The sequence below is a fragment of the Rhea pennata genome, chromosome 2 (genome assembly GCF_028389875.1).
Source record: "Rhea pennata isolate bPtePen1 chromosome 2, bPtePen1.pri, whole genome shotgun sequence".
In the NCBI taxonomy this organism is placed as follows: Eukaryota; Metazoa; Chordata; class Aves; order Rheiformes; family Rheidae; genus Rhea; species Rhea pennata.
Window position 1 is genome coordinate 80,047,826 of NC_084664.1, and position 13,814 is coordinate 80,061,639.

At 39.8% G+C, this 13,814-nt stretch overlaps 1 protein-coding gene across 2 annotated transcripts; it reads right to left on the bottom strand.

The window, feature by feature from the left end:
• Positions 1–820: 820 nt before the first annotated feature.
• Positions 821–12,589, bottom strand: ZNF622 (zinc finger protein 622). 2 transcript variants are annotated; one of them, XM_062569830.1, is made up of 7 exons: positions 12,500–12,589; positions 9,981–10,589; positions 7,655–7,909; positions 6,778–6,940; positions 5,867–5,979; positions 4,727–4,870; positions 821–4,124 (listed from the first exon to the last, which is right to left on the bottom strand). In XM_062569830.1, the coding sequence occupies exons 2-7, from the start codon at positions 10,585–10,587 to the stop codon at positions 3,997–3,999; spliced, it is 1,410 nt and encodes a 469-aa protein (XP_062425814.1). In that variant the 5' UTR covers positions 10,588–10,589; positions 12,500–12,589; the 3' UTR covers positions 821–3,996. The 2 variants fall into 2 exon arrangements, with proteins under 2 accessions (XP_062425814.1, XP_062425813.1); XM_062569829.1 differs by having other exon boundaries at positions 12,496–12,589.
• Between the last annotated feature and the right edge of the window lie 1,225 nt (positions 12,590–13,814).

A 13,814-nucleotide genomic window follows, 5' to 3' on the forward strand; every position in this document is an offset into this window, starting at 1 on the left:
GCACTGTAGTAAACTGTGTAAGGAGCAAGCAACGGTTTGTGCCTTTTGAAGCCATTCGGAACATACTGGCTCCCTATAAAGACTGATCTCCTCTGTGATTAAATGGAATAGTAAACATTGTTAGAGGTAAGCTTGGAGACTGAAACTCCTCTGCCCATGGAAATGATTTCATGACTGAAACGAATCAGCAGGAATTCTCTGTATTCTGGTCTCCAAATAAAGGAGTTATGCAGACAAAGACAGCAGGAACAGAAAAAGCAATCAGGTGATAGTATGTTCCATTGCTAGTCAAGAGTACCTGAGCAACTAAAAGCCTGTTTGCAAGCAATACAAATTGTGATGGGCCATCATCAAAGATCAGCTGGAGTCAGAGTCCTTCCAAAAAGCTAACAGCCTGCAGAGAACATCATCTTCGGTGTTGTGTGGCTTAGAAGTTTTAGAGAAGACTTTAGTCCCTACTGCAAGATTTCCTTTTTCTGAGTGTAAACGTTTACCTCTTTCTTGCTAGAAACTTCAGTAGCTCTGTATCTGAAGGGCACATCAGACAGGAAGATGAACAGATGGAGCTAAAACATGCAAGAGTTTGGCAATATTTGCAATTAACCAGGAAAAAAAAAAGACAGTCTTTTGATACTTGCTGTATACTTGTTCAGGAATTGATGCTGTTGCACTAATCAAGTAGTTCCATCTAGTCTTCAGCTGCCACACAAAGTCATAGTGTATGCAAAGAAATAAAGCAAGTCCTGTGTATGTGAAGACCAAGAAATAAGAGAAGTAGAAAAGTTTAAAAGGAACTAAAATGAAATAAATTAGCCTCTACTTGACAGCCAGCCACCTTTTAATTCCACAGTACTCTGGAAAATACTGAAGTGGCTACAGTTCATATTTTTTTCCTAAAGCAGACCCATTACACACAGCTTTGCAGTAATTTTGGTTAGCTTATAGCTCACCTGTTCCTTCAACAGACTTCTAGAATATTAAGCAACTACTCTGTAAGCATTAGCTTCATTGGGACTCTTTTCTGCAAGCTGCAGACATGCAGCATGAAACTGAATTATTTCTTCACAATTAATGAGCCATTAAAACACTGTACAGAATAACAGAGGACTTATTTGCTGTTAATAGCTGCACCTCTCACTGACAGATACACAAATGTGCTTGGAAGTTCATCATATTGAAATCTTTCGTTTAAGTGGTCATAACAGAAAGAGTTGTGAACTGCTCATGTTGACACAGACTGCAGGCAGAAAAACATGTAAAGAGTTGATTTTTATTGGATTCCCTTTTCTTATTTGTCATATCTAGATGCATTTTTTATCCTATCAGATAAAACCATACTCTACCCAGATCTTCTATTTGGGCTGTATATCCAGGAACAAAGTGCACATTTTGGACTTCTCTACTGAACTCTGGGAACAGCTGGCCAGCTGGAGACACCCTAGACAAAAAAGATACAGACAGCAGCACAACAAATGCATAATGCCAGGGTACCTAACCACAGGTTAGAGCAGCTTAATTTCCAAACTATCCAATGCTTGGTCTACCTGGTGAACTCGCTGTTGAGTCATGATAAATGCTTTAGGTGGGCTGAGTGCCGTTTCTGACACTAATTTCCTGTACACATGACTCTGAATAACTTAGGTATGCACATACAGCTTTGGTTGTGATCCAGTCCAGAGTACCTCAGCTATTTTTAATGGCTGTACTGGGATTGCTTACTGGAGCTATGTCACAGTACAGGAAAAAAAAGGGGGGTGGGGGGAAGGTGATTCATTGGGCCAAAAGACTGAGTCATTTAAATCTTCAAAGGCATCTGGCTGATTTCTGTATTTAACTGTTTAGTGACAAAGACGTGGAACTGCTGAGCTATTAATTAAAAACAGGCACCCCACTGAACACACTTGAACATTCAAAACAGTTTGGGTCAGTTGTTTGAAAAGCACCTGCTTTCAGGAGAGAACTCCACCATGCTCCAAATTACAAGTAAATATTATATGCCCGGACTCTGGGACAAGATAAGATATTGCATTAGTTCCTGTTGGTTCGCTCTTGGTAGCTCCTTGCTGGAGAATGAGGTGGCCTAGCTCAACCAAGCCACCTAATCCTCTCTTTGTGCTCCGTAAAAGGCTTTTGGATTACTCCATGATTGTATTGCTCCTAATCTTTACTACAAAATGCTATTTCCATGTCAGGAACCATGCTGCAGGTAATACGATGGTGATTAAGTGTGGGTTAAATGCAATTTTTAATCAGTCTAGTGACTATTTACTGAACCACCTAGTTCTGCAAACTTGTAGCTGGGTCTCCCAAGCATGGTTTAAAATATTGTTCTCATTGAGCAAGCAGAATAAATGAAGACATGTTCTAAGAAAAAAAAAAACGTATCTTACCAAAAATTTCACTTTATATATATATAAAAAAATGTTATTCTCTGTTCGCCTCTAAAGCTGCTAAGAAACATGAAGTTTCTTTTTCTCTTTCCCTCTTTTTAACCATTAGCATTGCTGCTGCTAATCCTGTGTTCAAGTTATTGATTGTCCATAATAGCTACACAGATCTGTTTCCTGAAGATCCTTCAGGGAAGGAATATTAAGATGCTATGAAGTATCTGCTACCAACGCTCTCCCTGGATCTATACAAAGATATTAACAGCAATTCAACTTAAAGAAGTCCAGTGCTACTCTTTAATTGTGTTACTAGTGAACTTTCCCTTCCCTACCAGTACTCTGCATGATGCACTCCTCTCAGACCATTTTCTATCACAGCAAAAACAATTCTGAGAAAAGCTTTCTTATGCCCTCTGCTGGTTCTCTTAGGTACCCGCTGTCAACTCACAGTTAAAACTTCCTTTAAAGTAGAAAGTTCACTTCACTTTTGCTCTACGTGTGAAGACAACCTAGCTTGCATAGTCATCTCTAACTTTGAAGAGAAAGATACAAGCAGTTCTAAGAGCCAGAAGCTGAAGCCTACTGTTTCCGAACTTACTTCTTAGGGAAAGTTTAGTGTATTATTTTAAAACATCAAAGACAACATAGTGCTAATTGACAAAGTTCTTAACTCAGTCCTTGCCCTTCAGTGATACTTGTGCAAATACCATTCACAGTGGAGGAAGAAAACTTATGTTAAAAGTCATATCAATTAAAGCAGCTCTAAGGGAGTCCAGAGTAACCCTAAAATTTGGAGGTGCATTGGAAGAGCTATCTGTTCAGCAAGTTACAGCTAAATGACATCTCCTTTTAGCTAGTATGTCTCAGGTTACTTTCCTTCAGCGAACTTGTATGAAACACCAATACTCACTGGGAAAAGCAAAAGTAACATCAATAGTAACTTCAGAGTTTTAATCAGCAGATCTTTGCTAAATTATCAGAAGTTCAGAGTGACAAATGCCTAAATGTGATAGTAATCTTGAACAGTTTTTAGCTCATGGAAATTCATAAAATTCCACAAAAACAACACATTGTATATTACTAATGCAGCTGGGAGCTGCAGCATTTAAAAAAAAAAAAAAAAAAAGGGCAATAGTACCAGCTAGAAGTCCAAACACCCAGTTAATGTGAGTGGCACCACAACCGAACGCAGGAACCTTCAACACATTCCCCACAGGCTCCCAGATCCATGATCTTCTCTTGGCCTCAATCATTTTGCAGAACTGCAAATTGAAGTTATTCAGAGACCATGTCAATTATCCTAGAGAATCCTATTGCACAAAGATGGGCAGCAAGAACATGCATGCATTCTTATTCACAGCAGTGGCTACTTTGCACATATTCCATCATATTCCACTTTTTAAATATTTTATTTTTTAAATTAGACCAATCATCATTTCACTGGAAGAGAGAAGCTCCCTGCAAGGTATCTTCTCACAGACAAGAAGGCACAGCAGCATAGACACTGCCATTTGTTAGGTACCAAGTCCATTTTAATAACAGAACCCTCAGACCAGAAACTATCAAATCCTCCTCCACAAAACCAGTTACATACAGCTCTGTGGGGTATTCAAAATCTGACTTGCATCCGGAAATGCATTTGCTTTGTAGCATTGTTACTCATTCCCATCTTGAGCATCCACTTTGATTTCATCCTCTGCAGGTACTGCATATCACGGTGTTGAGCAGAGGCTGCCCCTTCAGGAGAGAGAGGGAAGAAGAGGGATAAACATTTGTAGGATTACTACTTATTTATGAAACTGCTCATCTATACTGTTAAATTAGCAGTTGCCAATATATTTTCTCACTTTTCTCTTGGGATAAAGCAGCTTTCTTCTGCCTTTAACCACAGTTGTGGGTATTCATGAAGTTTTTTTGCGTTCCTGTGCAATTCATTTACTTCAAAAAAATGGATATAGATTATACTACTGTTCCAACTGAAAAAGTGTTCAAACAGTCAAAGAAGTGCTTATGTTATATATTTAACAGCAAAAGTAGCAGTTCTGACAGGCAGAGAAAAGAGTATTACCCTGAAAACAACAAATCTTATTAAATCCCCATATATTACAAATTTGCATGCTAGTGAATCAAAAGACTTGTGAAGGAGCTGAGATGGATTTCAGGTATCAACAACTTTCTAAAACTTATTTTGCCTGGTTATCAGGAATGGAAGAGACTTAAACAAAAGACAAATAACATCACAAAAATCCACAAATATGAAACAAATTCAACCTATTTAAGTTGTACAGAATGCCACTCTAGAACATCCTTCTCTTTGAAAAGCTCATTGTGTCACTCACCTGTCTGGCTTGTCCAGCCCAAAGCTTTGTATTGCTGCAAAACTCGGCCTACTGCTTTCTTATTTTTTGCAACGGCCACGGCTCTTGACAAACCAAACCGTTGTTTGTAGTACCGCATTAAAGAACGGTGACCAACCCTCGCACCTATTTAGAGGAGAGGACATTTTACTACGCACAAAGAAGCAACTTAAGTATAGTAACTAAGCACATTGCAAAAAAACTGTGGGAAGTCCCAATGCTGAGAAATGTTTTCAGAAGGCCCAAAATCCTTAAAAACTTCAAAAACTTCAACAAACAATGAAATTACTGTAGCAGTTACTGTAGTGGACTTTATCTTGAGAAGGAGAAAAAAAAATGTACATATGTATGTATGTACGAATGAAGAGAGCTGCTCTTCTAGAGGCCCTTAACTCAGCTAACAAGCGGGCAGTTATCAGAAATGAAATGTTCAGTTAAGGTAATGACCAGAGAAGCAATGCTGTTTCAAGTAACTGACAAAGGCATTTGAGACAGTGAGGAATATCTCCTCTAATGGCACTGTTGACAGCACTTTTTGGAATGAAAGCGCTGGGTCTCCTTCAACCGGAAACATGAAAAGAAAGAATATACATAAGAAAAACAATGGATGTTTGGAAACATATGCCACCTTATAGAGCTACATGCTATACAAGGCAAGTATAAGGTTAAGGAAAATAACTTTATCAAATTAGTTACCAGCGTACAGTCACCTCAGTGCAAAAACCTACCCTGGATAGCCTAAGTCATATTTTTTCCAAGTCATACTAAATTAAGATATGCAAACTCTTTGAGTATGCCATGTGAATCATGTATTAATGAAGAAGAAAAGGCAGCAAAGGAACCCACTGTCCCAAATCACATTAATGCTGTAGTAGTCTAATTTAGAAAGAAAGTTCTTAGGGAATTTTAAGCATTTGAACTACCTGAATAAGTACTTTCAGTAAAACAATAGACATGTCCTCAAACTTGTCAGTTAAAATAACAGAATACAAGGGCAAAACAATTAGATTCAAAACTACTTGCTCCCTTGCCAAAGTGAAACACTTACCATGATGATCTATGCTTCAGGAATAGCTGCAGCTATGAGAAAAATACGTATCTTAACATAGATCCTAACCTTACCTGAAGGAAGGATCAGCTCCATGGTGTCATCATCATACTCCAACTCTCTCTCTGCTGAGAGCTCTCCAGACATCTCCACATCTTCCCCTTCTTTGTGATCAGGGTAACTGCTCCTGCAGAGGAGCAGCAGTAACGGCTTTACATATGGTGAGCAGGCACCGCTATCCAGACCCATTACGTAAAGGAACAACCGTGCACAGCTACAGAAAGCCATCACCACTGGTCGTGTTTCACCTGCCTAAGTTTGACAGGTCTTCCCAGTTGCCCTCACCTGAACAGAGGCTGACAAAGGATGACCTTTCTTCTACCTGTTTCTATAACCCAATATACTTCTGCTGCTGTACATTTAACGGCTATTTATGGTGAAAGCCATTACCCTATCACTCACCAGCTCTGCAGAGCTCATTGAACAAGCTCTCAAGAATGCTCCAGAAAGCTCCACTATACCTTTTTGTTCAGAAATAGCTCTATTATGGTGACAAATGAACACAGCTTAAAGTATTAGAACAACTTACTCAAAGTTCAACAGAGGCCTCTGAACAGCAACAGTCAACACCAACTACTTAAAAAAAATAAAACTTCACAGTGGATGCTAAGTTAAGGGTCTGTCTAAAAGGTAAAGATATTTACATCCTTTTATAATCCTTATTCATGCATTGAAATCTAAACTCAATACCAATAAAGACTAAAAGATGGAATTCACAATGTATTTTCATGTTGGACTAGTACTAGTGAACAGGGAAGAGGAAAACGAGTCATGAAGTTATTGCTTATCTAAAAAAGCTGCAAACCAACTAGGCAAAATAAGCATCAGAACCAGAAACAGAACTACATTTTTAAAATCAACAGAAATTTCAATTTTATGTTCAACTGTCATTCTGTCTGCTCCACCAGAAGAAAGGTGTCCTTACCTAAAATCATAGAAGTCTGCAAACTCCAGGGCAGCATCTCCATCTGTGAAGAGCTTGCAGTGGCTTTTGTCATTCATGTGAGCCTGTACTGCTTCTGTAGAGTAGAAGGATTTCCCTTTTTCATTGCACCAGAGGCAGATTTTCCCAACACCAATTTTCTCTCCTGCGGAAAAAAAAATGACACTTTTATTGGGCTGAATAGAGGCTCCCTAATCAATAACTAACATTGCTGTAGGCTTCCCAAGTTACAGGCAGAGAGACTAAGGAAGGGTCGTTAGCCCTTCACTTCCAGAAAAGCCCTGCTGTTTCCACAGCTTGACCATATGGCTTTGTCAAGATCAAAGTCTGGGCATTTAAAGGAGAGTTCATATGACAAACTACAGATCATTATCCATTGTCTATAAGAAATTTCATACTTCCAAAATAGTTTTATAGCTGATGTGTAAAATTACTGTCATTATTTGTAGACTTTAAGGAAGACACTTTTTTTTCTAGCTTTTAGTTCTGTCTCATCAGTACTATAAACTGATGAAGCAAACACTTATGATTCATTAGCAGAGATTCAAAACTTCCTCCAGAATAAGCCAGTTCACGTGCATACTTTAGTGATTGAGTTTCGGCCAAAATTCCACAGCAGTCAAACCACCTTCTCGACATTAAAACCAATCAAGATCTACAGGGTATGCAATTGTATGCTTGCCTTGTGGGCACTCTGCCAGAAAAACCTGTATTACTGACCACAGTCCAAATACTGAACAAGACAGCCCTCAGGTCTTCCATTAGAATTGAACAAACTTTTAAGTCATATCCAAGTGACAATAAGCCATACTAGTATACAATAATCCTGCTTAAAAACAGATGAGATTTTGAGGCATACCTAAGTACTTAATTAGGCCTCTGAGATCAACAAGGTACTCTATGTCAGGAATGAAGAAACTGTGGGTTTTCGTCATATGGGCCACATTCTTTATGAGCGATCTTGAATGGTGGGGACAGAACAAGCAGTCAGTGACTGGTATGGCCCCAACAGCAGAAGGGCTTTCAGTTGCTGTCTGCTCCTCCTCTTCGTCTCCCACACTTTCCATCTCTTCCTCAGAGCCACTGTCTTCATCGGAGTCCATATCTTCCCAGCCTTTTAATGGAAGTTTAAGACATTTATTTACATGATTACTTCTTCCAAGTAAAACAAGTCTCAGTTAAGTTAAAAATAAATAAATCACCAGTACTTAGAAAACATAATGCATTTTCCTATTCTTACAGCTAAGTGCCACACAGTCACTTCCAGGTACAAGAATATACAACTGCTAGTAAAACACTTATCTTTCTAAGATATTCAACAAAGCTCACTACTGCTCATTAAGAAGTTGGCAGATGTGATTTTTTTTTTCTTTATTTTCAACTATGAACACTTGGATAACAGTTGAGAAAAAGCCTTGATTTGCCACCACACAAGAGCACATGTTTTGCTCACTAAAAACAACACAATTCTGTCAGAATCATGAAAATTTTCACTTCCAGCAGCAACTCAGCAGTGAAGGGAAACATTCTTATTCACAAATAGATAACTTTGACAGTGGAGAACAAATCTGGTTCTTACAGTTATCCAAGATACACAAATAATTTTATATACTTGCAAGATTACTGCATTGATCAGCACAGAGTATAGGCAACACAGGATTCTCCACAGGTCCTGACAATGGACTTCAGACTTCATCAGGAAGGGCTCCATCTCCAAAGGGAAATGCTATTTTTTTTTAAAAAAAAAATCTCCATTTTGGCCTTCTATAAATGCCACAAAAACAGTGCCACATACAACGGAACATAATCTGCTGCTGTTAGGTTTAAATATCTATCTACATCATTAGTTAGCTGCAGATGCATTATTAGTTAACTACTGATTGGGAAAGATGAACAGATGAACCAACAATCTGATAATACTGCTAGAGAATAAGGCACTTTCCAATGCTGCAGGCTGCTAATTGCTAACTTTGCTACAGAACATAGCTTTATAGTTTTTAAAGCCTGAAACTACAGGACTTGTAGGAAACATTCCTGGGCAAACACCTAGAATGTAAATTAGCATTCAGGAACCTACTGAAATTTAACATTACAACTGATGACTAATGCAGTAATACAAAACAGGTGTAAGTTGGCCCCTTCTTTAGATGCTAAGGTCCATGTTCAGAGGTATACATTCCTTCTCTGGTAGAAGAACAGTCCTAACTTCTAAAGATTCCCCAGAAATAGCAATTGAAATCTCACCAGCAAAGGAACTGTGGTAACAGATGCAAGTAACACGACACAATGATTTCAGTAATGAAGTTTGCATAGTATGTTACCACTTTATTCATTCCTGTCCCCTTGCTGCAGTTTAATAAACCCAGTCAACTGTTCTAAAAGACACACTTGTGAGCTGCACTGTAAACTGGAGCTCTGAAAGTGTCCAGGTTAAAAATAATTGGGAGTTTCATAACTCCCCAAAAAGGATTATTTCAATGGTAGAGTTTCCAATAAAAGGCTGTAACTACACAAGTAAGGGTGAAGCAGCTGGAATGAGTGTTTGTGCTGGGAATTCTTAAACCAATTTTACTGTATATATTGACATGCTGAGAAGCTATACTCTGCTATTACCGAGTGTCAGGGTAAGCAGCAAACTCTCTCTGCTCTTGATGGGCAGAGAAAATAAAAGAAGAACATACAAAAGAAGAAAAAACACTCTAACCTCCTTCCAAAAGATCAGTGAAATAAATTATGAGACAATAGCAAGTGATCATACTCAGATTTTTGTTTCATCTATTTTTCAGAAGTATTTTTAGGGTAATATTCTATGTTAGGTTTCTTTAAAGAAAATTTTGACCAGAATTTTACAGGGGAAGCAGTGTTTGTATTAATAATAGTGTTTATAATCAAAGTTCACATGCAGTAACATCTTGCAGAACTGGCGTTTTGACAGCATAACAACACCAAGACGTTGACTGCAAGCAGGGGCCTACGTTATGGCCTTGTTTAAGCTAAAAGCTTAACCAACAGCAAGAGATTTTGTGGCCAAAAAAGGTGTACTAATAAAGTGACAGAAAGCTTGTCTACATTGAGCACTGTAGTATATAAAGGTGTACTAATACACTAATAAAGGCTTTTAAACAAAACTGATTACTATTTAGCCTAACTCAACCTCTCTGCTGTCAGTGTGCTTTCTGCCTTACCTTCTTCCATATCCTCTTCCTCCTCTGCTTGTTGTTTGGCCAGCTTCTTTGCTTGCTGTTCAAACCACTGTAGCCTTGGAGGTTTTTCAGATCGCTCTCTATTCTGTGAGAGATTGGTGCTTTCCACAGAAACTGGAGAGGTGCTTGCATTACTAGGAGGTAAAGGTAACTTCTTTGGAGATGAAGATGGTTGAGCTCTGATGGCTTGCTGAATAGCTGTGTTCATTGCATCTTTATTTACACTTTCTGGGGCCAGCCCCTTTTCCAGGTTCTTTTCATTTAATATTTTCACCTTCTTGCTGACAGCTTGAACAGCTTTCTTCTCCAGTTCCAGGTGCTTCTTGGACTTCAAGTGATTCTCATAGGCATTGAAAGTGGAGAATCGCTTGCTGCAAACGGTGCAATAAGTAGCAGTGATTTTGTTCTGCTCCTCTGCTACGGCTCTCTGTGCTAGGACTCTCTCCTGAAAATTCTCAGCCGTTACAGGAGGCATGTCGGCAACCTTACGCTTTAGGTTGTATCTATGCCAGTCAGTTTTGTAATGGGCACGCTGAATGTCAGCATCCTTGAAAGTCACACGGCAAGTGATACAGGTGTAGGTTGCCATTACTGGAAAGTGGTGGGAAAAAAAAAAAGATAAAATAAAGGAGAGAATCATGCTAATAAAGACAAATAACAACCATGAAGAAAAGCAGGCCAGTACAATATCAGCACATCTATAAGAAGCTTAAGAGATAGGTTCTGGCACCTATTTGTGTATTAAACACTGACAGTAACAAACAGTACATTACATACCAGAACGAGCAAGAAAGCCTAAGGCTCACTTATAGTTATCAGACATTATTCACATCGCAGCGACATCTGAGCAACCCCACCCAGCACCTACTGCACTTGTCAGCTGTCAGACACAGAATGAGAACATGGTTCCTGGTCCAAAGGGCAGCACTTAGCTCTGCACTTCTCACTGAAGATCAGAAACTGAATATTTCTACAAAGCCTATATTCTGCTAACTATGGGCTTTTCAAGAGACCAATGGATACATCACAGTCAGAGTAAAAAAGGAGGAAAAAATACTCATTTTCAGTTTTCCACAGCTTTGTCAAAAGAAGAAAAAATGACTGCATTCAAAAACAAATAACTTTTCAGGCATTTTGCAGCAGTGTTTGTGAGGGCAACAACACTTCTTACCATGAAGCATTACTAATCTGACAATACAGTCAGTCAAGCCTGTATCTAGCCCTCAAAGCCACTGCAGACCCCCAGTCTTCATCATCCAGCCGTGCTGGCCTGCTGCATTATCAGGGCTACCACAAAACACAGAGCCAGAAACAACCAAACTTAAGTCAGTGTGGGGGTACTTTCCAAAATCTCAATTCCCTGGAAGAAGTGGAACTCTTATTTTATTCCCTATCATATCTGTAAGTATAGAGTGATAGCAAATACACTAGCAGAAAGTGCAAGATACAGTATCTTACTTGAAATACAGAAGAACTTCTTACTTTGAATGGATTCTATTCATTTAAGAAGAAGAAGGGGAAAAAAAAGGCATTCTCTGTCCACTGAAGAATCTCTATTGTTTTCTGAAGTATTTCCCTCCTATCTAACCTTTTCCCTATTTAAGTCTGAGTATTTACTGCTGTAAATCAATGGTGGCAGACAACTGGCAGAACGATGTTTGCAGTCAATGTCACAAAATCCTTTCAGAAACCTCTGAGGCAGAACAGTTTGCTCTATTCCAATATATTTATTGGAATATAAATAGCTACATACTTCACAGAATTGCTTTAGAGTGATCCAAAAAAATCCTTTGTTAGATTAAAAGAATAAGTACATAGCCGTGAGAAAAATCCAGAAGCATAAGGCCTTCATAATCAACCAGGAAGCAGGGAAATAATGTTTGCAATTCAAGCTGTATAAAGCAGAAGAGAGAAACCACAGCACCACATGCTGTTACGCCAACACTTCCATTATGCACTGTTTCTTTCCAGTCACCATTTTCACTAAAAAAAAAAAAAAAAAAAAAAAAAACCGCAATTTTTTTTGTTTGGGTTTTTTTTGATATGAGGGATCAAGAGTAGGGAAGTCGTATGTGTTGAGAAGCCTTCAACACCAAAGGTAACTTCTTCAGACCCAATCCTGCTCTGCCCATAGCTTATTACACCTGATTCTAGCTGCTTTGACTTGAAATTCAATTCAGTCGCTCTTCGTTAGGAAGACCACGACACAATAAGCGCTAATATGGTTACTACACGAACCAGAAGCGACAATCCAAGCTAAAATCATTACATACATTTAAAAAAACCCGACAACAAAAGAAAAAGGCAGCCAAGGCGGAAGCCGTGAGGAAGCGCAGACGCAGGGGAAGATACGCGGCAGCGCACGGAGCTCCGTGCGCGCAACGCCAACGGCCCCCACCGTCACCTCAACGCCCCAACGGCCGCCGGTGCCCCCGGTAACCCAATCTGCCCCCCCGCGGAAATCCCCCACGGCCCCAGCCCCACGCAGGACACACACCTACCACCCGCCCCCGTCCGTGTCGGGGCCCACAAGGCGCCGCGCAGGAAAGCAGGGCCGCACCACACCCTTCCGGCCGCGCGGGCACCGCCGCGCCCCCTGCCGCCACCGCCCGCGCGCCCGGGCCCGCCCCGCGGCGCTGGCTCCGCCCCCGCCGGGAGGTGCCCGGGCTGGCGGCGGGGGCCCCGCCCACCTCAGCGAGCGTGGCGGCGCGAGGGCGAAGCGCCGCCCCCTCACGGCCCGCAACCGCCCTTCCGGCCTTTTTAAATTCCCCGGGGGAAGGAGCAAGAAGCGGCGTTAAATCCGGCAGCGGAGACTGCGCAGCCGCCGCCGCAAATAACGCCAGGGAGACCAGGGCCAAGGGATCGGCTGGTGCCGGACTGTATTATTTTATTTCATTTCATTTTATTTTTTGAGCGAGGCAACCCAAATTCCGTCTCTGCAAATCATTTTAAAATTATCACTCTGCGGCCGAGAGCTAAGATTCACGTTTATTCAGTACGACCTGACACGCTATTAAACAGTGGTTCACATCGGATAAAGAAAAGGAATAGACCAAAGGAGTGGCAAAAACTTGACTGAAGTTTTACTTTTTTTCCCTATTTTCAGAACAAATGTACAATTAGATATAATGAAAGATAAAAACTAACATATTTATTAAACGGTTTTACAATCAATATAATAATTCCATATTTATAAAATAGTAATCAGGTTAGGTAAAGTGCTGCAAAATGTTCTAAATAAAGACATTTTGTAATTCTCCAGTTTCTGGTTACCTGGACAGATGTTACCTACAGACTGTTACATTGTTTTTATACGAAGAACAAACATTTAGACATTTAGACAAATTCACATTAGTGAATTTGTTCCGAATACTTAGATAAAACAGTCTGGAAAAAGTGCAAAATGAACAAAAAGCAAATAAAACAAGTATTTTTTCACATCTTGAAATCCTATCACTTGGTGGTAAAAAAATCTTCCCCCTCCTCTTTCACCGTGTTGAGTAATTTTGTTCTAGAACAAACTGAAGGATTGTAAGTAAATATTTATATAGCACATACATATGAAAAAGTTCTCAGTGTTGAAAGTAGGTGTTTTTATTCTGGATTTAACACAGTTACCACCACCAATTAATCATTACTCAGTCTATAGGTGTAATCATGCAAAGGGAAATTTTCTGAGTATGATGGGCCGAGCAACATGCCATAGATCCTGTCCTAACAAACGTAATTTTGGGGGGATACAGATACATGAAGAAGCCACAGGGAGGCAAGGGAGAGTGAATGCTAAGCACACTACCGAAAAATATGTATGTGTGT